The sequence below is a fragment of the Bombyx mori genome, chromosome 16 (assembly GCF_030269925.1).
Source record: "Bombyx mori chromosome 16, ASM3026992v2".
In the NCBI taxonomy this organism is placed as follows: domain Eukaryota; kingdom Metazoa; phylum Arthropoda; class Insecta; order Lepidoptera; family Bombycidae; genus Bombyx; species Bombyx mori.
The window spans coordinates 1879161-1902320 of NC_085122.1; the positions used below are offsets into that span (position 1 = coordinate 1879161).

At 37.2% G+C, this 23160-nt stretch overlaps 3 protein-coding genes and 1 long non-coding RNA gene across 5 annotated transcripts in view; 2 read left to right on the forward strand and 2 right to left on the reverse strand.

Annotated features, from left to right (window-relative positions):
• LOC101744565 (mucin-5AC) overlaps positions 1 to 23160 on the forward strand; it is a 199428-nt gene that overhangs the window by 48693 nt on the left and 127575 nt on the right. The window lies entirely within an intron of this gene.
• Positions 120 to 4641, reverse strand: LOC101737259 (uncharacterized). Of its 2 annotated transcripts, none has more exons than XM_004928920.5 (2): positions 2459 to 4641; positions 120 to 734 (listed from the first exon to the last, which is right to left on the reverse strand). In XM_004928920.5, the coding sequence occupies exons 1-2, from the start codon at positions 2523 to 2525 to the stop codon at positions 193 to 195; spliced, it is 609 nt and encodes a 202-aa protein (XP_004928977.1). In that variant the 5' UTR covers positions 2526 to 4641; the 3' UTR covers positions 120 to 192. The 2 variants fall into 2 exon arrangements, with proteins under 2 accessions (XP_004928977.1, XP_004928976.1); XM_004928919.5 differs by having other exon boundaries at positions 2455 to 4545.
• On the forward strand, positions 4795 to 8769 carry LOC134200310 (uncharacterized). The gene is made up of 2 exons (XR_009975153.1): positions 4795 to 6276; positions 7586 to 8769. It is a non-coding gene; the product is annotated as an uncharacterized LOC134200310 (long non-coding RNA).
• Positions 8540 to 11000, reverse strand: LOC101737115 (uncharacterized). The gene is made up of 3 exons (XM_004928918.5): positions 10497 to 11000; positions 9952 to 10108; positions 8540 to 9149 (listed from the first exon to the last, which is right to left on the reverse strand). Exons 1-3 carry the CDS (start codon positions 10690 to 10692, stop codon positions 8762 to 8764), a joined length of 741 nt encoding a protein of 246 aa, XP_004928975.2. The 5' UTR covers positions 10693 to 11000; the 3' UTR covers positions 8540 to 8761.

A 23160-nucleotide genomic window follows, 5' to 3' on the forward strand; every position in this document is an offset into this window, starting at 1 on the left:
AAATTTTCATTTTTAACAACATAGGTAAATGATATTAATAGTGGATTTTATTTAACCACGTCGAGACCGATTAATGAAGTATATCTACCAGGGTTTTCATGTAATGACAAGAAATTATGTTCATAAAAAAAAATATATATTATATTATTTATTTACCACAAATTGGAATGGAATAGAACTAATCTAATATCACTATAAGTCTTCAGTTGGATCGGATTTAATTTTTATCTTCCTATATCTTATCATTTTGATTAATCTAAGTACTTCACCACGGAATTCTAGTTTCTGGTCAATATCGAACACTCTCACTGCCGGCAGAACGGATTCGAAGAAGGATCTGTCGTCGTCCTCGCCTGTACTGCTGCAGGTTGGTTCCGCGAGAGGCTCGACGTACTCAATCTCCGGAATGATTTTCCGACGTTTCCTAACACTTCTGACTGGAGCTCTGAGAGGAATCTCCTCGCCATCACTCTGCCAGTCCACGCTTCGTTCCGTGATTCCATCGCAGTTTTTGATATTGAAGCTCTTTCTGAATGAGACGTTGCTCAGTTTGGCCGAGTCGTCGTCGCTCTGCCAATTGTCGTCTTGCTCAGCGTCGCTGCCAGATTGGCTGGTGCTCTTGTATATGTTGTTCAGGAAGGACAGATGTTTCGCATACATGTAACCGTAACCTTTCCTGAGACTGCGTACGTACGAATCTCGTATGTTGCGCCATTTCCCGTTAAGCTTTTTATCTGTAACGATATAACAACATAGAGAAATATGTACTGTTAATTGATTTTTTTATTGATTTTTATTGCTTACTAGCAAACCCGGCAGACTTCGTAGTGCCTCAATCGATAAGTAAAAGACCTTAGTATAAAATAAACACAAAAGGAATACCGTCCGATGACACATCAAAGGAAAACAAAATTGTTATTTTTTTTTACCTTTTAAACCTTCCCTGGACTTCCACGAATAATTCAAGATCAAAATTAGCCAAATCGGTCCAGCCGTTCTCGAGTTTTAGCGAGACTAACGAACAGCAATTCATTTTTATATATATAGATCTGGGTGGATGAGGTCACGGCTAACCTGGTGTTAAGCGGTTACCGGAGCCCACAGACATCTACAACGTAAATGCCGCCACACACCTTGAGATATGAGTTCTAATGTCTCAGTATTTAAAGTGCATTTTGATAGATATAGGTAATATGATGTTGCTTAACTCGAAATCGTTTTGTTGACGTTTTCAATCGCTGCTCGTATTTTTTATTCGTAATTCACCAAAAAACGTAATCGTAAAACTTACAACCGCTTACATAAAATAACGATCGAATATTTAATAGTTTTTCCAATTTGTCTATCAATAAAAATCAATTGTCACCACGTGTATGTAGGTAGGTATGACTCTGAGAATCACTCTTAAAACGGCTCCATCGATGCCATTGATTTATTTATAGTTTTTATTCGTAAACTTGTCAGGACACGGTATGTATGCAAGAAATATTTGTTTTGTGAAAATCCACAATGTCAAATTTTTACGATGTGTGAAATAAGGCACCACCTGAGATTTCCGTTTTCAGTATTAATAAAAAGAACCATCAGTAAATTTATTTAATTGTTTAATGGAATTTGATTTAAATGCTGATAGTAAATATATCATCGCACGGTTCGTTATTAGAGCAGTTTATTTTCTACTACGTGGAACTACTGCGTTCTTCCACAGTGCGTTTTCAAACAAGATTAATATTGTTTTGTCAAATTCGCCTGAGATTCCACTCAATCTCACTTCGCCGACGTTTCCGGAAGTAATTCGCCTCGCTAATGTCCCTGAGCAACGGTGAGCACTCACGATCGGATCGTGTAATCATTACGTTTTAGGGCCTCCGAAAAAAAAATCTTAATGATCTATGGCTATGTCCGAAAAATGGCTTAAGATTCCACGAACGTTCAAATTGAAATTACGTAATAAAGATAGGACTGATATTTTACTGCTATTCTTGTCTAATAAAATCACACTTTTAAAATATAATGTTGTTACTCCAATTATTCCAATCCAAACTATTTATACTTACTTAAGTTTAATGGCCACGGAAAGACAGGACTGTATTTTAAACACATTCGACTTGTAAACCGAAAATCTTTGTATTTGTGATTTTTTCCTGTTGTTTAATGTGTTCATGTAGAATAAAAAACAATACTACTCGTTTTTTTCATCACAAAAATTGGTGATATTTTTGAACCACTGCCTTTTGTATACAGCCAATATCATGATTTCTGTTTAAGACATTATTAGCCTTATTTTAAAACGTTAAAGTTACTTTAAAAAAACATGTGATATTTCAAAGTTCATCATTTCACTTGTCGATATTTCGACATTATCCTGTTTAGCAAACTATAGATTCTTCATCTTCACGAGTTTTACGGTGAACTTTAATAAAATACAACGTTCCGAGCTTACATGCTACTTACATACATCCAACTTTTCTCCCTGGGTCATATCGGCGAAGTCGTTGATGAATATCCGGGATACCTCTGCCCATGCGTTCTGTTTGCGATGTTTATATTTAAAATCTTCATTGTTTAGGTCCCAGATTTGCGGGTGCTTACTGACTTCGCTAATGAAGGCCTCTATGTCTAAACAATACGAAGTCATTTGGCACTATGAACAATGTTAGCATGCGATACTGACGCGTGACACACAAGACAAGCGACGGTCGCGGACTGACGCAGCGTGGTCGGCGCGAACTCGCAGCGGCAGCGAGAGTCCGCTAGCGGTCTGGCAACGTCGCATCGAGCCGGTGCGGCCTCGCAGCGACACCGGCTGTTCTGTGACGGTCTGGCAACGCCGCGCTGTGTTCGCCGCTTATCAATAATCACTTGTATTTTGTTTATAAATTCCGTCTGCCGAGAAATGAATTAACCTTTCAAACGACTTATATCACTGTTTACCGACTCATATTATTGTCGCTGTTTTACTCAAACGACATTCATTCAATGAGGCACGTGGTGTGATTAATCTGGTTTAAGACTACAACTATACTTATATTGCCATATAGTATAGTAGCCTATACTTAACCAATAATATATAGTACAGTACAGTGTGGACGTGTCCATAACAATGTATGGTGTGCGATATTGTTGTGCTATGAGCTATAGATATTATAGCGTAGTCTGAAAGCGGCTGTATGCTCGCTGGTTCTTACAGTGCGTTAACTGCGGAGCCACTGCGACATGATCGCTGTTAGATTGCTCTTATGCTTATAACTACAGTAATTAATAAGTATGAATAGAGCTCAGAAGTGTGTACGCATTGAGTTTCTCGCCGGATCTTCTCAGTGGGTCGCGTTCCTGATCCAGTGGTAGATTCTGCGAAGCACTGCTCTTGCTAGGGCTAGTGTTAGCAATTGATTCTGATCCGGTAGTAGATTCATTGGCGAAGCAATTGCTCTTGAGTTGTTAGGTCTCCTTCGGAGGCGCTCGGGTAGTTGTTAGGAAACCCCACCCCTCCTGGCTGAACCTTTGCTTGCCCACCTGTCCTGGTGAAACTGGAAAGGCCTTCGGGCCATCAGTAATCTTTCAACCATAAAAAAAAAGTTGGAAAAATTGCCAGCCTGAGTTCCAGCCTGGCGAAGCTAGGTATAACCACTCGAAGTTAACAGAACAAAAGTGTGGATAGTCTACAGAAAGAAAACGTTTTAAGAAGCTTGCAAATGAAAAAGAATGTATTAACAGGGTACCTATAACAAGCAAAAGTGGGTTGTTAAAATTCCGTTTAAACCCTTAAGAAACGATCAGAAATAGAAATAACATCAATTAAATGTTAACGAATGATTGAAATCGGAATCATTATCGATTTTATAACATGATAAACTTAAACGTTCTAAGGGTACGATCACCGGTCACCTTGACTCCAATCGATGGTTTGATCTTAAGCGACAGACCGCATTCTAGGCGGATTGGTTTTGTACAAGTCGTGACTAGTGATTTTCTGACAACACGACCACTGCTGTCTAGAGCTAAGGCTAAATGTCACTTGTATTTTCTATCGAATCCATACTGCATACTATACAGTTTTTTCGATCATTCACTATTTGACTGCAAAGGTTTTTTTAATTACTTTTTAAATACTGGTGGTAGTATGTCTTGTGAGTCCGCACGTGTAGGTACCACCGCCCTGCCTATTTCTGCCGTGAAACAGCAATGTGTCTCGGTTTGAAGGGTGGGGCAGCCGTTGTACTATACTGAGACGTTAGAACTCGTATCTCAAGGTGGGTGGCGGCATTTGCGTTGTAGATGTCGATGGGCTCCCGTATCCACTAATCACCAGGTGGGCCGTGAGCTCATCCACCCTTCAAAGAAAAAAATATTGCCATCTAGAAGTTGGACTTCATATTAGCAGCAACGTTCACTGGACGTTGGCATTTACATCAATCGAGTACTATTTACTCGATTACTATTTAATCGATTATATCGTTAACTTGTTTGTTGGTTATCACTTGGACACATGTGACGACTACACTTCTTGTACGCTCATTGGTATAAAAACCAGTAAGCAGAAACATATAATTGTTAGGCACGATGGCTTATTCAGAGTATTTCGGAACAGATGTTCAATCGTCTTGATGGAAGTTTCGACCTCTGGCGTTACGGATGTCTTTAGAACCTTACGTGACCTAAAAAGGACACGATGTTCAGTCGCTCGTGTCGAACGATAGGACTGGTTTTCTTTCACGTCGGAGCGAAGGGTATCGATTTTATCAACGAATTCCACTATCAAGGTATGACATTTCTTCAAGAGGAAAATTTTTTTTTTGTTGCTTAGATAGGTGGCCTCACAGCCCACCTGGTGTTAAGTGGTTACTGAAGCCCATAGACATCTACAACGTAAATGCGCCACCAACCTTGAGATATAAGTTCTAAGATCTCAGTATAGTTACAACGGCTGCCCCACCCTTCGGACTCACAACAGGTTCTACCACCAGTAAAAAACCAGTTTCTCTGTTAGTAACGATTTCTATCTGAAGGTAAAAGCTGCGAAGCTCTGCTAAGACAGACGTAACAAAACTCTTTCAAGCTTAGCCCTGTGAGCTCGCCCTTAAGTCGACTTCCAGGTAAGTAATAATACCCGTCAAGACGTTTTCTAGCTTTCTATCAACTATAAACTATAATTGGGACACGGCTTATGTACAGCGTTAACGATAGTATATTAATAAATATCATACAGACCAGTGAATGGTTGCTGACATAGCCCGTAGAATTAGTGAACTGAAGTGGCAATGGGCCGGCCACATAGCACGAAGAGAGGACGGTCGATGGGGCAGAAAGATCCTGGAGTGGCGACCACGTACTGGCAAGCGCAGTGTGGGACGGCCACCTACTAGATGGACCGACGACCTAGTAAAAAGCGCTGGGTCTCGTTGGATGCAGGTGGCAATGGACCGGTCGCACAGGAAATCTATTGGAGAGGCCTATGTTCAGCAGTGGACGGCGATAGGCTGAAATAATGATACAGACCAGTATGCTTAGTGCGAGGTTTTTAACGTTCTCGATAGCGTGAAAGTTAACTGAATTTTGTATGGAGTTAGAACAGCGCCCTTAGCGATAAACGTAGACAAACGTTGCAACTCCATACAAGTTTGAGTTAACTTTTACGCTATCGAGAACGTTAAAAAAAGTCGCACTAAGCTTTTTTTTTATTGCCCTTGTAGGCAGACGAGCATACGGCCCACCTGATGGTGAGTGGTTACCGTCGCCCATGGACTTCAGCAATGCCAGGCCAAGCCGCTGCCTATCGCAAACTGGCCGATTACGCCGTAGCACCGATAAAAATAAAGTTTAGAATCTCACCAGCGGTTTTATAGCTGGCTTGGCTATCCATCCGTCATGGACATAGGCATTCTCTGAGTCTATGCCCTATTACGTAATGGGACAATAAATGAGGTGAATTTATACGCTGCTAAAATAATAATCATAAATTTATTGAAAACAGGAAAACATACACTTAGTCATCAAATATGTACAACTATATGGTTTATTGTCTGTGAACGGCCGTCAATAATATTAACATAAAATTGCAGAGCGAATTCACTTAAAAATATTTAAAACTACATCGTAATAATCTTTTATGTAATAATAGGAATATATTATATATATAGAATAGAATATATTTAACGGCCGTCTGGTGTAGTGGCAATTGACATGGTCACTACACAAGGGGGTCGCGGGTTCGAATCCCGCCAAGGGAAGATATTTGTATGATAAATATAAAATGTATTTTCCAGGGTTATGGATGTACCTAGTCAGGTCATAAATTCTGTCACATGTTTAATGTAAAATAATTGAAACAAGTTTATTCATTATGCAACCATTCATATACCAAAATGAACTTAACAAAACATAGATTCTTATGACACTAAAGTTTATTCAAAATGACCTCAATGATTTTGAATACAGGCTTTCAATCTGCGCGGCCAGTCGTCTATTGCAGCACGAACGAGGTCCATGTCAATATCGGCGGCTGCCTTAATCAAGGATGTCTTGAGTGACTCCAAATTGGGATGAGGCTTTGAGCACGCCTTTTCCTCCAAATGTTGCCATATCTTGTAATCTAACGGATTCAAATCTGAACTGGAGGAGGGCCAGTCTTCGTGCCGGATGAGGTCGATTTCACGCGCCGCCAGCCAGTCTTGTGTGCTCTTCGCTCTATGAGCTGGCGCCGAATCTTGTTGGAATACCCAGTGCCTGTTATTGAACATGGTATGAGAAACAGGTTCCACAAGGTTCGTCAGGACTGTGTTTTGATACACAACTGTATTCGTTTTTACACCTTTCTCACAAAAATGTACCTCTGTTAAGCCCCAATAAGAAACTCCCAACCATACCATGAGCGAGGATGGAAAATGACCTCGTTGGACACGCGGAATACGGTTGCTCGCTTCTTCACTACTGTGTGCGTACACCTTATCATTTTGTTTGTTGTAGCTCTCTTCTGCGGTAAAAATTTTGTCATCCGAAAAAAGAATTTCCCGATATTTTTTTCCCGCGTACCGCTTCAACAAAGCGCGGCATCTCTTCAGTCTCAGGTCCATTAGACGAGCATTCAAACGATGTCCTGTTTTTCTTCGATATGCCCGAAGCCCTAAGTCTTCATTTAAAACCCTTTTCACAGTGGTTCTGCTTAACCCCATCTAAAGGGCCAACAGTTTCTGCTTACGTTTGGGATTTCTTTGAATTCGCGCCATCACAGCTTTTATCACTGCTGGAGTCCTAACAGACCGAGGGCGACCACTTCTTGACCTGTCATCTACACTAGAGTCTTCATTGTATCGTTTGATGGTATGATAAACGAATCTTTTGGTTATATTCAAAATTTTCAGTATGTTAAAAATTTGAATTGGCGCGTAACCGCAACGATGCAACGCAATAACTGCAACACGGTCTTCTTTAAGCGTCCACTCGATATTTAAAAATGAGTAAAATTCTAAAAGTATACATTTTTATTTTCATGAACAATTCGAAATTCCAATTCAATAAACTTTTTTGTGGCCAGCATTCTAAAAGAAAAGTTTTTACTGTGTGACAATACTTATGACCTGACTAGTTATATTAAATATATGTATGTGTATAATAAAAAATCTTACATTTATTTCCGTTATCTGGTACCTACCTGTAACACAAGTTCTTTACGAACTTATCACGGGACCAGTTAACGTGGCGTGACTGTTAGTAAATATTTATTTATGTATTATTTATTTATTATTATTTATATTGAACTCCAATAAATATTAATAACGGTTTTAACTTTAATCCTTTATGTTATTTAGTTAAAGCCGGCTACGCATACCTGCTAATGTAACTTTCGAAATAAATCGTAACTTTGCTTAGATGGGTGGACGAGCTCGCAGCCCACCTGGTGTTAAGTGGTTACTCGAGCGTACATCGTATCTACAACGTAAATGCGCCACCCATCTCGAGATATAAGTTCTAAGGTCTCAGTATAGTTACAACGGCTGCCCCGCCCTTCAAACCGAAACGCATTGCTTCACGGCAGAAATAGGCAGGGTGGTGGTACCTACTCGTGCGGACTCACAAGAGGTCCTACCACCAGTAAAGTAGTCCAAGCGAAACAAATTGGGAATGCTATGCGTTTATAGAGCTATATAGTCACATTTTCTTAGCCAGGCAGCGGCTTGGCTCTGCTCCTGGCATTGCTGAAGTCCATGGGCGACGGTAACCACTTACCATCAGGTGGGCCGTACGCTCGTCTGCCTACAAAGGCAATAAAAAAAAAAAATTTTTCGACAATCTCACCGAATGTAGGCGAACACCTTTTTAATATACAAAAACCACAATTTTCCACCTCTTCCCAACATAGAGAAGTGGAGTGGACTCTACTTATATCAACGTTTACGCTAGAATTAAGGAAACTATTAGATAATAATTCTCAAAGCCCCGCAAACACACTGTAGTTATCGACTAGGTCAGTGACCTATTTCTTTTTTAACTATAATATAAATTTCATCAAATTCAATGACCTACATTTCTTTACATTTACTTCCTTAAACAATATTAAATATTTTCTTTTCTACTAAAACCAAATCTTTAATTATAGTACAGTAATCGGAGAATCGTCACGCCCTGTATAAATGTCCAATTACCGAATCGTGATATGAATGAAGCCAAAACAGTCTAGATTTCTCGAAAACCTAGCAGCAGGCAGGGGTTTGGCTGTGTCTTTGCCATTGCAGACGTAACGACAATGATATTAAAAAGAATCCTATTCAGTACTGTCTTTCCGAGGTCTCTTAATGTCACTTCGCTCCATACCAAACGATTTTGTGCTGTTATAATGATTCGTAACCGCCTCCTGCATCGTATTGGCGATCTGCGATCGAACCCACATCTTTAAATGGACCGGCAACTGCCTCATCTCGGGCAAGAATGACAGGAGGAACAGCTTGTCACTGTCAGTGTCAGTCGTGCTGTCAATGTCGACCGGGAACACGGGCATCTCGACTTCCTGGGTTGGATAGGTATCGCAACTGGGCTGTCGCTTGCGTTTTTTCCTTCTGACTTTCTTTGGTGGCTCTATCGGCTCTGGGGTCTGTGTCTCTGGGTTGCTGCCGCTGTTGTCTTGGGTTCCGTCCTCGTCTTTCGAATCGCTACTGTAAAATATCAGTATATCTTGTAAATTTAGCGGTAGGCAGCGGCTTGGCTCTGCCCCTGGCATTGCTGAAGTCCATGGGCGATGGTAACCACTCACCATCAGGTGGGCCGTATGCTCGTCTGCCTACAAGGACAATAAAAAAAAAACTTCAAAGGAAGATACAATAAATTTCGAAATGATGGGATTGGCGTAGCTTTAACAGTTAGCTTTTACTGTTGGTAGGACTTCTTGTGAGTTCGCGCGGTTAGGTACCACCACCTAAAATACCCTACCAGGGCAATAAAAAAATATAAAAAATTTTTAACTAAAACTCATTATGACTTATTATTTTGAAATGTAAAAATATTCTTTTCGCTGTCGTAACTAGGTGAGCTCACGGGGCTCATACCGGCGTGTGGCTAACACTAGCCCTAGCTAGAGCAGTGCTTCGCAGAATCTACCACTGGATCGGAAACGCGACCCACTGAGAAGATCCAGCGAGAAACTCAGTGGGCTGTGTCTGTGGGTTGAGTCGTAACTATCAAAACTATCTAAATAACGAGCTCACGCCTCTCACCTCTGGTGTTATGTGGTAATAGGAGCCCGTGGACATCAACAGCGGTAATGCCGTCACCCACCTTGAGACCCGAGTCTCAGCTTTATCATACAACAGCTGCTTATTGTTAAGGACGAGATACTACCATGTATTTGACACACACACTCATTCATTGACCACTAGTCATTCTAAAAACTCTTCAACGGCCCTAAAGCACTCTGTAAAGATTAAGAATGCGTAAACTATATTCTATCAAGGAACATACTCTCCGTCGCTGATGGGCCCCTCATAGCCGCCCAGGAAGATCATTCTCTTGAAGTGCCTGTACGTTCTCTTGTGTATCCTAACGCCGGAGCGACGAGCCCTTAGCTCCCTGTTGTAAGCATCTCGTAGGGATCTCCACTTCCTCTGCAGTTGTAGTACTAGAAGTAGTAGAAATACACTATTAAATCCACTCTATATATTATCTCTCTACTCAGCGCATAGGTTTTTCGGTACAGATTTGGGCAGCTTAGTTACTAAAATAGATCGATCAGTTAATCTTAAGTGATGATATTGAAAAAGATGGTTTTGACTTAGCCAATCAATCGGGACGATCAATATATATGCTCTAAAAGACAAGTTCATACAAAAATATATGACAATGACGTTAATTTTCTTTTTTCAAGGAAAAAAATTATCCAGTTAGAGTTTATTATTAAATACGACAAAATATTTTAATTTTACATACAATATATTCCCATTGCTCCCATTTTTTTTATTATGAATTATTTACATGTTATAATTTTAGCAGAATGTTCCACATCTCACCCCTGTCGTACGCAGTTGCTTTATTAATAGTATCCCAGTCGGGGAACATCGACGACCCGACCTCTTTCCACAGAGCCAACTTCTCCTCGCGATCGGCGGGACATTCCGAACTGTACAGACCCGGTCGCTTCTGTATCTCCTCTATCAGACATACCGGATTAAACTCCAACATTTTTACTATATACTCGAAAAACATGAAACGTCAAAATGACTTAAAAAAAAACGACTATGGCATCAGAATTATACAGCCATTACTCAATAGCCGTCATTATAAGTGCTACAACAACAAAGGGGCTTAAAAAAAAATTGTTGAAGAGAACGCGAGTGATTTACGATTTGAATTCTAGTCAGTGGTTGTGTTGCGACGAAAAAGCGCACCGACTCGCGACGGAGGTGCGACGCGACTGGCGCAACGTCGCGCGTCTGTGCGCACACTCGCGGCCGGGCAGGCACGCCGCGTTGCGACCGGCGACCGACGCGCCGCCCACTGCGACTTCTCCGCGCGCTCTGATAACATTCCGTTGATCCTTAAGTCAGTTCAATCGAAATTATGTATATTGCAAATTGATTCTGGTACGTCAGAAACGTATCTATAATTTTTTTTAACGTATTTTATGACCTGGTAACTAAGACCTTTAAGTCATGTCTTATTTTAATTTATATTCTTATTTAATGAAAAATTATAATATGGAGTGAAATGAAATGAAATGAGATGATATGGGATGAAATATAATCTCAGTAAAATGGTGGTCATTAACTGAAAAATTTTCAGTGGACTTTTTGGAGGTTCCCGAGAAGCTACGTCCAGCGACTTGGTTTCATATACCACATTTGTGCACTTTCACAGATGAGTCGTCTATTATCAAAGGTGGCAATCTGTGTATTTGGACAAAAAAATGTTATTGATATGGCGATACAGATTGATTTAAATATAATCGTCTCCTTCAAAGAATACGGTTCAAAACCTGCATTAAATAAAGGTTAATACTTAACCTGTTATTTATCTAATATGTCGTTCAGAAGAGTTTTGTGACTGCCAATGGAATACAAAGTCAATAATTCGTTTTTCTGATTTACCAATAATTGTCCAAAAGTCACATTGCCGGCATTGATAATAGTCGACTCAGATATTAAACAGTTAATAAACCACCGTTATTACGCATTTAAACCCGAAGAAACATTAAATAGACAAAATAAAACAAATCGCACCACTTCACTCCTCGCGTGCCCGCCAAAAAGTCAAAATGTTTCTTTAGAAAACATATCGAGGAGTGAAAGGACATTTGGTTTAAGCGAAATGTTGCTTAATACCCTACATTTAACTTTACAATTAAAGGTGCGTTTTATTAATATTGTATGATGAACAAGTTTGTTTGCTCATTGTCCGCGTTTTTATTATCTATATATATATTTTTATATGACTAGTTTTTTTTTTAACATTTATTAATTTATTTATTATCTATTATCTATATTTGTATACAACGTGTTACAAAATACCCCGTAAATAATTTAATTAATTATCAAATTCAAAAATTTTTTCAATCTGAGTAAGCTGTCATGTTAAGGAACCAGATTATTTAATAGAAAGACCCGCGTTTGATGTACCTATTTTACTTAATAATTGTCAGCTTTAATAGTTTTTCTATTTTGCATTCATAAATGTTTGTTACCTCAATACAAGGATGTAATTATAGGGTAAAGCCGAGATAGATGCCCCACTTTTTGAAATAGTCATGTAATTTTGAAAATATTAATTTTATACGAATAATTTCTATTAATGTAGTTAGCTCAATCCTTTATGTTTAATTAGTATTAATTTTTTTAAACCTATCAAATACAGATTTTGCAGAAAATCGTTTTTCGTAGAACCTTTTTTTGGAGGATAGATGCCTACCTGTATGGATAGTTGCCCCACCAAGAAAATACTGAGTAGGATAGATGCCTGCAGTGCAGGATAGATGCCCTTTATACCGTGTAAACGAAAAAACCAATCCAAATATTAAGAAGTTCTATTCCTAACAGAGCAATTGTCTCCAAGAAACATGGGTCATAATAATAAAAAATATTTTGTGTTTTTTAAGTCTTTCAATGTTTATAATTAAAAGATAATTCTCATATCACACAAATGATCATAATTAAATTTTTAAAGTGTTAAGTAAGCGTAAGCTAAACTACAATTTATTTAGTTTCAACATGCATTATCCTATTTTTTTATTAAATTAAATTTTACAAATATTTATTCAACAAAAATATAAATTCTTAATTGTTTATAAAATATTCACATTAAGTGTCACACTTTGTACATTGCAAAATCATATTTTTTATATTAAATTAACACAATAAAGATATCTTTATTATTTTGTCAAATTGAAGTTTAACTGGATAGTGCTTTCAATTTTCCACATCTTCTACATCATTTCTGAAAAACACGTTTCATGTAGCTAGTTCTGAAACGTTAAACATTGAATCCAGTCGGATTGCGACTTCGTATTTTTATAGTTTTCAAAACACTCAATGCAGATATATTTACATGCGTTTTAGGTTTATCCCTTAGATTTCTTTAGGGGCAAATCTATTGTTTTATTTCCTTACATTTTATAGTTAAGTGGATTGTCTTCATATTCGCTGCTTGAACTGTAAGTAAATCATTTATTTGTGTTTTATGTTTTCGTGCCATATTTCAGCTATATTCGGAAATGGCAGAGTATAGAGGGATAGATGCCCCTAAAGGCACCTATACCCCAAAAAATCAGGGCAACTATCCTTTTTGATAAGGATAGATACCCAAATTTTTTGTAAATAAATTATAAACATAATAGCATTTATTTACACCTAGATGCAGACTCAATGAATCAATATATTCACGTAGTAAAAAATATAATGGAATTTTACACTAATAATAAAGTTATACCACGCTAAATATTAACCTTTAAATCTTTGACGTGTTCGTGAAATTCCGCGCGGAGAAAATTACATGCACGAGGAAAACACTTCGTCACCACGCGATTCTCAAATGATACATAAGGTATAGGATGACTGTGGTTCCTACTTATTCAATAACTTTTTTGTTATGAGTGCGGGAAGTTAGGTTTTTAGAACATGAGGCATCTATCCCGCTGCGGCATCTATCCAGGTTTTACCCTACTCATGTACTGGCGTCAAAAAATGTCAAGTTAAAAAAAAATATGTTGTCAATTTCAAATCTTCTGATCGATATGCTACAACTATATCAAGTTTAAAAAAAAAAACATTCTATTTAAAAATATAAGTATGTTTATCAGTCACTGCTTCGATCGGTAAGCCATAACACAGGGAATCCTAAATTGTGGTCTATGCGTGATTTATTCCCAATTTTTTATTATTGTATCTTCATAACTCTTTCGCGACGTTGTCAGATCGCATTCCGTATGGTTTTAGCTTTGTGTAACAACAGCACTACTTTTAAAAGGTCACGTTAATATAGGTAACATTTGGCGAAAACAAGTAATAATCTACCTACGCACAATCTTAAGTCCGTTTTGATCGTGAATACGTGAATTGAAGATCGATTTTGTGTTAGATTGTTTTGAAATTTTAAAGGTTAGGTAGGTATCTGAATTGATATAAACAATTCAAGTAATCGCGAAACATAATTAATTATACTTCACGTAAATATTTTTTTTTAACATGATTCACAAAGGAAATCCTTAATCTTCTTTGGCTTAGAATAATTTTCAAAATGATGATTCTCTACATTAAGGTAACATTAACAAAAAACTCCCCCCAAACTAATGAACATTTTCCAAATAAGATATGACCTAAAGGTCTCTGTCACCAGGTCATAAAATATAAAAAAAAAAAAACAAAAAACTCCGTAATAAAATATGGCAATACTTTATTCGCAGGTTTTGCAGCGTGACTATGTTTGCGTTAAGTATATGTTTTTAAATAATTGGGTATATTAAAAAAAATATACACATAACTTTAGTTTTGTTTGCATTTTATCCTGATGCGAAGTAGATGGATTATTAAATACTAAATTCAACTGTCATCATTCATATTAATAGTCAGACATTTTATTAAAGTGATGATATATTGTAAATGAAAATACAGTAGAAGCTTCTTAATCGCGCTTCCTTCATTCGCGTTTTATTCGCCGATTTAATGCGACTCAATTCCCTATATTCGCAGCTAATGATTTCCTTATTCGCGGATCTTATCGGTGCGAACACATTGATAAAAAGGATTTGTAGTCATCGAACCGAATATCCTTTGTAAACGCGCTTCTCCATATTCACGGTTTCTGTATTCGCGGCATATTTACGTAACATATACCGCGCGAATAAAGAAAGAGCTTTGATTACTTTAATAAACAAAATTAAAATTGACGACTGGCGCCCGTCCATTCGGCGGGTGTGTGCTGACGTCTGCTCACAATCAAACTGCTATTTAGCTCGTGTTTAGTTTGGTTGCGTGATGTTTACTACTCTACGTTATACATAAAAGCGGCCTTCTTTAAGATCAAAGACTAGAGGCAACTTGTACGCCGCCTCGTTCTGTAACTAATCTTGAAGACTGTAGACAAGAAACGTCAAAAGTTTTGACGTATTCTGTACGTTCACAAATCTAATTTGCATTACATTTGAATTATAACTAGAGGTCCCGCAGTAGTCGAAATTCGACTATAATTAATTGGAATTGTATTATAAGTTTGTACACTATTATGATTGTATTTTATACTTCTATAATCACAAATTTCGCCAAGGCTACGCTATAAAAAATATTAATAGATATAATAATAATAGATTAAATATTGTTTGTCTTTACAAACAATATTTAATCTATTCTCAATTTGACCACAGACGTCAAGAACAAAAGTTTGACAATAAATAGTATGCATGCGTGTGTGCGTCAAATACATGGTATGTAGTGTGTGTAATGTTTTCTTTATTGATTTAATGTATCTTTTATGCATTATTTAAAAAAAACATTAGCATTGTGCATTTCTTCTCTATATTCTCTATAAGTGTGGAAAATTTCATACCCCTCCGTCCGCGCAATTTTCGTAAAAAGGGATACAAAGTTTTTGCTTCACGTATTAATTATATAGATTCTGTTTAGTTGTATAAGGATGATGTTTAGTATGTTTTTTTTTTCCTATAGACTATTCTGGCTTCACCAGCCGTATAAGCGAACTCACGGGGCTCAGTTTGAGAGACTTTGCTAAGATCTGAATCCACGACCGGTTCGGAATGTTCACTGAGAAGATCCAATGAGAAACTCCGTGGGCGTTGTGTGTAAAACATTTAACAATTCAGTAGGGTGCCATACTTAACGGTGATTTTCACTATAGTTGTGCGCTTGTGGTCTCCGTCTGTTGTGCGTAACATTCAAAACAGTCCGCAGCCAATAGTGTGCAGCTTTAGATCTTGCAAATATCATCGTCCGTCGAAAGCCCTGCGATACTTCTTGGGAAAGCCTAGTCCATCTACCGGCAGTACCAGTCAGCGTTCACGCCAACACAATTTGGGTTCAGTACTCTTATGGCATTAACCGTGCTACGCTAATACATATTATTATATGTTCACTCTAAGTAATGTTTCGAAACTTGGCAATACAGAATATAGGTAATTAATAAAATTGATAGATCTATTTTTGTCATCTAGTCAATATATTGTTAAATATATTGTATTACGAGTATTCAATTATGGGCCTATAGCTCTGAAATAGTTCTGTTATTTTAATGTTATATAAGAAGTTTAGTTTCTGTTGAAAATCCTGACTTACATAATGAGAATTGTTTTTGATTATGTAGGTAAACGTTTTTTTTTTTTTTTTATGGAAACACGCAGACCACAACCCACAATAGAATTTAAAAAAAAAGGTAGAACGAATAGAATGTGGGCAGGTACGTTACGGTTTTTCTTTTGAATGTTTTTGACTCGAGAAGAGAAGCGCGCGTGTATTATTGATGTGGCTGTTCAGTGCGGCAACGCGTCGCCGCCGCGCGCGCCCCGGTACCGCTATGCGACGTTGCCAGAACGACCGACCCAGTTCCAGAGCGACACCTCACTTTTTTCACTCAACAAAATTGCCGATCTGTTTATGTGAGTTATTTATTAATTGTGATTTTCAGATATAATTCGATCGATTTACGTGCGTTCAGAGGTGACCTTCGAATACATTGAGAACTTGACAAGAGATTGATTGTTTTAAAGTTTACGCGAATATTGGATGAACCCGTCAAATGCGAAGGGTTCGTCATCTATGTCATGTATTAGGCTCGTCAAACTTGCCTTTCATAACACTGTGTTTATCAATGATATCACATCCGTTATCATTGGCATCATAGTTACATGAACTTGTAAATGGCTCACGTGAATAAAATATGTAAATAAGATTAGTCTGATTTTCGTTGGTACTTGCTAAGTGCAGTATTTACAGCGCAATTGACAAATAAAGGGGTTTTTTTTTTAATATCCAAAAACTTCCAATATCTGAGAAATTTTTGCCACGTATATGCAACTATACTGAGACCTTAGAAATTATATCTCAAGGTGGATGGCGCATTTGCGTTGTAGATGTCTATGGACTCCAGTAACCACTTAACCGGATGGGCTGTGAGCTCGTCCATCCACTAAAAAAAAAAAAGGCTGGCTTTTACACCTGGCTTTTACACCCTTTCAAGGTGTTTCGACAAATGAACGTCTTCAAAGGAGCTTTGCGGGGGGCATTTAGCGATAGACAGCGTCTTGACTATGTATGCCCCTGGCTTGCATTGTTGACCATGAGCGACGGTGACCGGCCGTACGCTCGTCTGTCTACCTACGAAGTTAATTAATACTACATTTAATAAATTTCGATATTGAACCTCTGACGAATCGGCAATTTTCCACTAAAAATGTCGTCTCGATAACTTCCCACAGAGTGTGATAGCCACAACCTAACCGCATCTAAATCAATGCTTAGGGATGGTGGAACTTAGCTTAACAAATCAGAGGCATTAGAAGGACTAGATTTTCCGGTGGGCAGCGGCTTGGCTTTGCCCCTGGCATTGCTGAAGTCCATGGGCGATGGTAATCAGTCACCATCAGGTGGGCCGTATGCTCTACCTACAAAGCCTACTACTACTCTGCCTACAAAGGCAATAAAAAAATCTTCAAAGAAAAATATACAATAAATTTTAAAATGATGGATGGGAATGGCGTAGCTTTAACAGTCCGCTTTTACTTACTGGTGGTAGGACCTCTTGTGAGTCCGCGCGGGTAGGTACTACCACCTTGCCTATTTCTGCCGTGAAGCAGTAATGCGTTTCGGTTTGAAGGGTGGAGCAGCCCTTGTAACTATACTGAGACCTTAGAACTTGTATCTCAAGTGGGTGCGCATTTACGTTGTAGACGTCTATGGGCTCCAGTAACCACTTAACACCAGGTGGGATGTGAGCACGTCCACCCATATAAGCAATAAATAAAAAAAAACTAGCCAGTCATGTTGGTAAAACACACACGCATTCTAAATCATAACCACATTATCTATACATATAAATAAAATTGGAGTGTCTGTTTGTAATATTGAAATAGCCTCTTTTTACTACATGCATATGAATATATATACGCTACATACACCAAAATAATATTTTTTACAATTTTTGTCTCTCTGTCTGTCGGTCTGTTTGTTCCGGCTAATCTCTGGAACGGCTGGACTGATATTGATGAAACTTTCACTAATAGGTAGCTGATGATATAAGGAGTAATTTAGGCTACTTTTTTTTAGACTAGCTTCGCCCCAGCGGCGTCACCCGCAGTTATTGTCGTACCGCGCGCAACATGGCAGGACTCGCCTATCATTCAATAATAAAATTTAATGTTTCCGAAGCGAAGCGAGGGCGGATCGCTAGTCGTGTAATAAGAGATCTTATGATTTCAATAAATTTTCCATATATGCGTAAAGAAAGTGGACTTGCTTTAACGGTAACTTTTTCCGCGCTTGCGCTGTTTGAGATAACTCGTCACGTGTGGAATGTCAATAAAACCGCGGTGACACAGATGAAGAAATATCAAGATATTAAATTAATTTCCGTGTAGGAATTGTGAACGAATTGACTATAAAATAAAATTTAAATTGTTTTTTTTCTTTTTTTTTATTGCTTTGATGGGTGAACGAGCTCACAGCCCACCCGGTGTTAAGTGGTTACTGGAGCGCATAGACATTTACAACGTAATTGCGCCACCCACCTTGAGATATAAGTTCTAAGGTTTCAAGTATAGTTACAACGGCTGCCCCATCCTTCAAATTGAAACGCATTACTGCTTCACGGCAGAAATAGGCAGGGTGGTGTTACCTACCCGCGCGGACTCACTAGAGGTCCTGCCACCAGTTAAATGTCGTTTCTTTGTTATTACAGAGCAACGTAATGAAGTCTCATTTAACATTATATTAAAAAGTACAATTAGAAGTTCCATAGATCTTATATACGTATATTATATACGTATCTTATAACGTAGACCAGGGTCGATAATTTTTGAACCCAAAAGAAATAATAGTAGGATGAAACCCATTAAAAAAGGACGAGAATATAACAAAAATGAATGGAAAAATAATTTACGGGCGATCTGAGGTCGGGAAGTGGAAGGGGTGAGTGCTTAAGGGTAAAAAAAAACGGTTTATCTCGATTTCCGACAAAACTACAAGTCCTATGGAAAAAAATTAAATGACAAAGTTGTAGGTAATAAAAAGACCTACATTTTTGTGATTACACTTTTTTCACATAACCTCAAAATTTATGTGAAAAATTCAAATAATCAAGTTCAATCAATTCAAATATTCAATCTAAATGCAATAGTACGATTTACATTTCTATTCATATATTATGAGATTTTCTATGGTCCCTGGTCTAAAGACATAAATAAGCCAAAAAAAGGCTTCCAACTGTAAACAAATAAAATGAGATAACATCATCAATGTATTTGAAGACTATTAAATATGCATTATCAAAACTAACTCGGAAGTTGAGACAAGTTGATTGAGATATGAAGCTTTTGAATAAGAAAGAATTACTGGTGGTAGGACGTATTGTGAGTCCGCACGGGTAGGTACCACCACCCGGCCTATTTCCGCTGTGAAGTAGTAATGAGTTTCGGTTTGAAGGGCGGGGCAGCCGTTGTAACTATACTGAAACCTTAGAACTCATATCTCAAGGTAGATGTGGCGCCATTTACGTTGTAGATGTCCATGGGCTCCAGTGACGCTGTGGTTGTCTGTAGGTTTCGGCAACCCCTTAAAATCAGGTGAGCCGTGAGTTCGTCCACCTACCTAAGCAATAAAAAAGAGAATTATCTAAACCGCTTCAGAACCTTCTCCTTTTTTTGAAATCAGCCAAATGAACTTCAGTACTTTTTTCTCCGTTTGTCAATCGATTTCTTTTGCTTAGTACCGTAATGGCGCGATTTTAGTGTTATCAATAAATCCGGTAGCAAGTACGCGTTACGCCAAACAACTTTGTAACACACACACACACACACATTCCGAACGCTGCATTGCAGTATTTCTCGGCAGCGGCCAAGCTTATTTGAGTGGCGATGGCATAACAGTAAGTGCTATCCGACTTCGTGATTTATTTATTTTCCTCGTGTGGTTACACTGATTTTTCTATTTTGCTTCGTACATAATATATCTACTGCGAGAAACCAGACTCTGAATGTATTTGTAAAGAACTTGAAAGTCCGTGTTGAATGCGTCCAGCGAGACAGGCTCCATATTTAGCAGCAGTAAAATATTCTGAATTCTCGTTTAATTGTACTTACTAGAGGTCCCGCAGTAGTCGAAATACGACTATAATTAATTGAAATTGTAAGTTTGTACACTATTATGATTCTATTTGATACTTCTATAATCACAAATTTCGCCAAGGCCACTCTATAAAAAAAAAATTATAAAGACAAACAATATTTAATCTATTCTCAATTTGACAACAGACGTCAAGAACAAAAGTTTGACAATAAATAGTATGCATGCGTGTGTGCGTCAAATACATGGTATGTAGTGTGTGTAATGTTTTCTTTATTGATTTCATGTATATTTTATGTATTATTTAAAAAATATATCAGCTTTGTGCACTTCTTCTCTATATTCTCTATAAGTGTGGAAAATTTCATACTCCTCCGACCGTGCAATTTTCGTAAAAAGGGATACAAAGTTTTTGCTTCACGTATTAATATATAGGGGTCATACACAAAAAGGGTAAAAAAAGTGTTATAGCAATGTATCATCTAAAAGAGCAAATTGGCGAATATTTGAAAGTATTTAAATCGTAAAGGTACTATATTACTACTCATTTTAATCGTATCTTGTAAAATATTACATTTCATAAACTCATTTTGATGGCGTTAAACATCAAAAAATCTCTTCCTGTGGACTGTTACAAGACGAAGGTATAATCTTTGAGCCATGTTTAAAAAAAGTTAAAGTACCCTATATATTAAAATTATTTACTTGGAACACAAACAATATAATAAAGATGATAATATTGAGAATAAAAAAAATATATCGTTACTATCTGTATACAATAAATCCAATAAACTTATGGTTACATGAAATGGAGTCTTTTCTGTGGACGCGATAAAACGACATCAAATTTTAATTTATTCGACCGCATTAAGTTTATGTTTTTAACTGTTGGCATCACTAAGTAGTGGCCATTCCGGCGTTTGATATTTTGTTGTTTCGATTCCAGTGCGAGTGAAAATATATTTTTTATTCCAAAACACACATAAACGTAAAAGATCAAGTGTTCTTTCCTGTTCCAATTATAGACATGTAAATATTATCTATAAAAATGTATATTTATTGTTTTTATATGAGCATTTAGTACAAGTAAATGAAAAGCATGTTGCTTGATTTCTAACCTCAAAGTTAATTTCTTTACGCAAGAGTTTTTATAATACATATTTTCTGTGGACATCTTTCCTGTGGTCCCGAAATATTTTTTTTTTATTTCTATTGATTTCTTTCAGAGGGTTCAACCCTTGGGTCGTGGGTTGGTCCATATCTTGCTTCGTTTTAGTTCATGCTGATTCAGACGATTCTGATAGTTCTCTGGAAATATTTTGAAATAATCAAAGTCCTTAAATTTCATTACATTGCATATTAAAATTCATTAGCTATCTAAAGAATTATATACGAGTAATATACCATGGCTGTAAAATTATTATCATTCGAAATTTTGTTTTTTTTCTTAAGTCCACCGAAGGGATTTTCCTTTCTAGAGAAGTTTTTATTTTATTTTTTATATTCCAATCAATGTGATTATTTTGACATTTTATTTGCGTTTCGGTATTCGTTTATATCAGTGGCTACATGTGTTTGATTATGTTGTCTTAATATATTTTAGCTTAAGCTGCATCACAGCTTTTCATCTCTCTTGTAGACTAAATCGTCTCTTCTGTGGTCCGCAAAAATATAAAAATTGCGATTATGCCAAAAATAAGACACATTGATCTCGGTTACAGTGATTAAAAGATTGATAATCAATAGTTAAATAATAAACAGTTTGTTTCACACTGATTCTGAGATATTTTTTTTGCTGCACTTTTTTGTTCTCTATTTGTGTATGACCCATATATGTTGTTATTTTTCGAACGTATTCAGTTCGTTATTTTCTTCTGTATCAGCGAGTCATTGACATAATTAACATAATTTTAGTGCTGAACTTGTTTTCACATACTTTTCAGAAATTACTAATGGATTTTTGAAACAAAAGTTTTAACTTAAAAAAAAAACAATGCTCCAAATTCGCAGCAAAATAATGTTAAATGGTTATTTATAAATTTTATTAACTTATTAAAAACATACAAGCGTGCGCTAAGACACGTCGCTAAGACACACGTATACAGATAGATCTATACCCTAATACCTATAATGAAACTGCGCAATAGTCTGTATTCCGACGCTCCTTACTTTATACATAATAATAGAGAATCGATCTATCGACGGTTAGCGCCCTCAAAGCGTTAAAAACGCTACATGATTTAATGTAGCGTTTTTGTTTCTTTTTCCTAATAATATTATTTGAATCCAATTTTTCGAATACTATACGTACAGTTTTCGTGAGGTCACGGACGACTAATCTATCGCCATCGTTATTATTAAGTAAGGAACCCAAATTAAAAAAAAAAAAGATTGTCGTCTATGTCACTCGGGAATAGTGTAGCTTCTAAACAGTGAAAGAAAGTTTCAAATCGGTTCAGTAGTTTCGGAGCCTATTTATTCAATACAAACAAACAAACAAATCTTTCCTCTTTATAATATTAGTATCTTCGATCAATAATACTAATCTATACTAGATTAGTATAGATATCTGGTAGGTACCGAACGAATTTGTCCTTGCCCATATTATTACCACTAATGATTCGGATTATAATTTTTGGACCTCCATACTATCTCTCTATAGCTCAAGCCACGATTTTAACTTTAATTTCAGCCCCAACCGTTACCTATAATAAAAAATTCAACATCTCAAAATGTTATTAAAGTGTGTTTTAATACCGTCGTGGAATTGTCTCACTCCTGTATGATCCATCCCGTATAATGTGACTCATTAGAGAAACGCTTCACAATGTGGAGAATTGCACCTGGCACATCCGGACTGGGAATATGTGCATACTCGGTCAATTGAATTGCCTCTACA

Excerpts from the sequence above, each read along its gene's own strand:
- LOC101737259 (XM_004928919.5), bottom strand. The coding sequence starts at position 2,638 with ATGACTTCGTATTGTTTAGACATAGAGGCCTTCATTAGCGAAGTCAGT. Across the intron at positions 735-2,454 it reads GGGAGAAAAGTTGGATGTAT|ATAAAAAGCTTAACGGGAAA; the intron begins GTAAGTAGCATG and ends ATATCGTTACAG.
- LOC101737115 (XM_004928918.5), bottom strand. The coding sequence starts at position 10,692 with ATGTTTTTCGAGTATATAGTAAAAATGTTGGAGTTTAATCCGGTATGT. Across the intron at positions 10,109-10,496 it reads AGCAACTGCGTACGACAGGG|TACTACAACTGCAGAGGAAG; the intron begins GTGAGATGTGGA and ends TACTACTTCTAG. Across the intron at positions 9,150-9,951 it reads GGGCCCATCAGCGACGGAGA|TAGCGATTCGAAAGACGAGG; the intron begins GTATGTTCCTTG and ends GATATTTTACAG.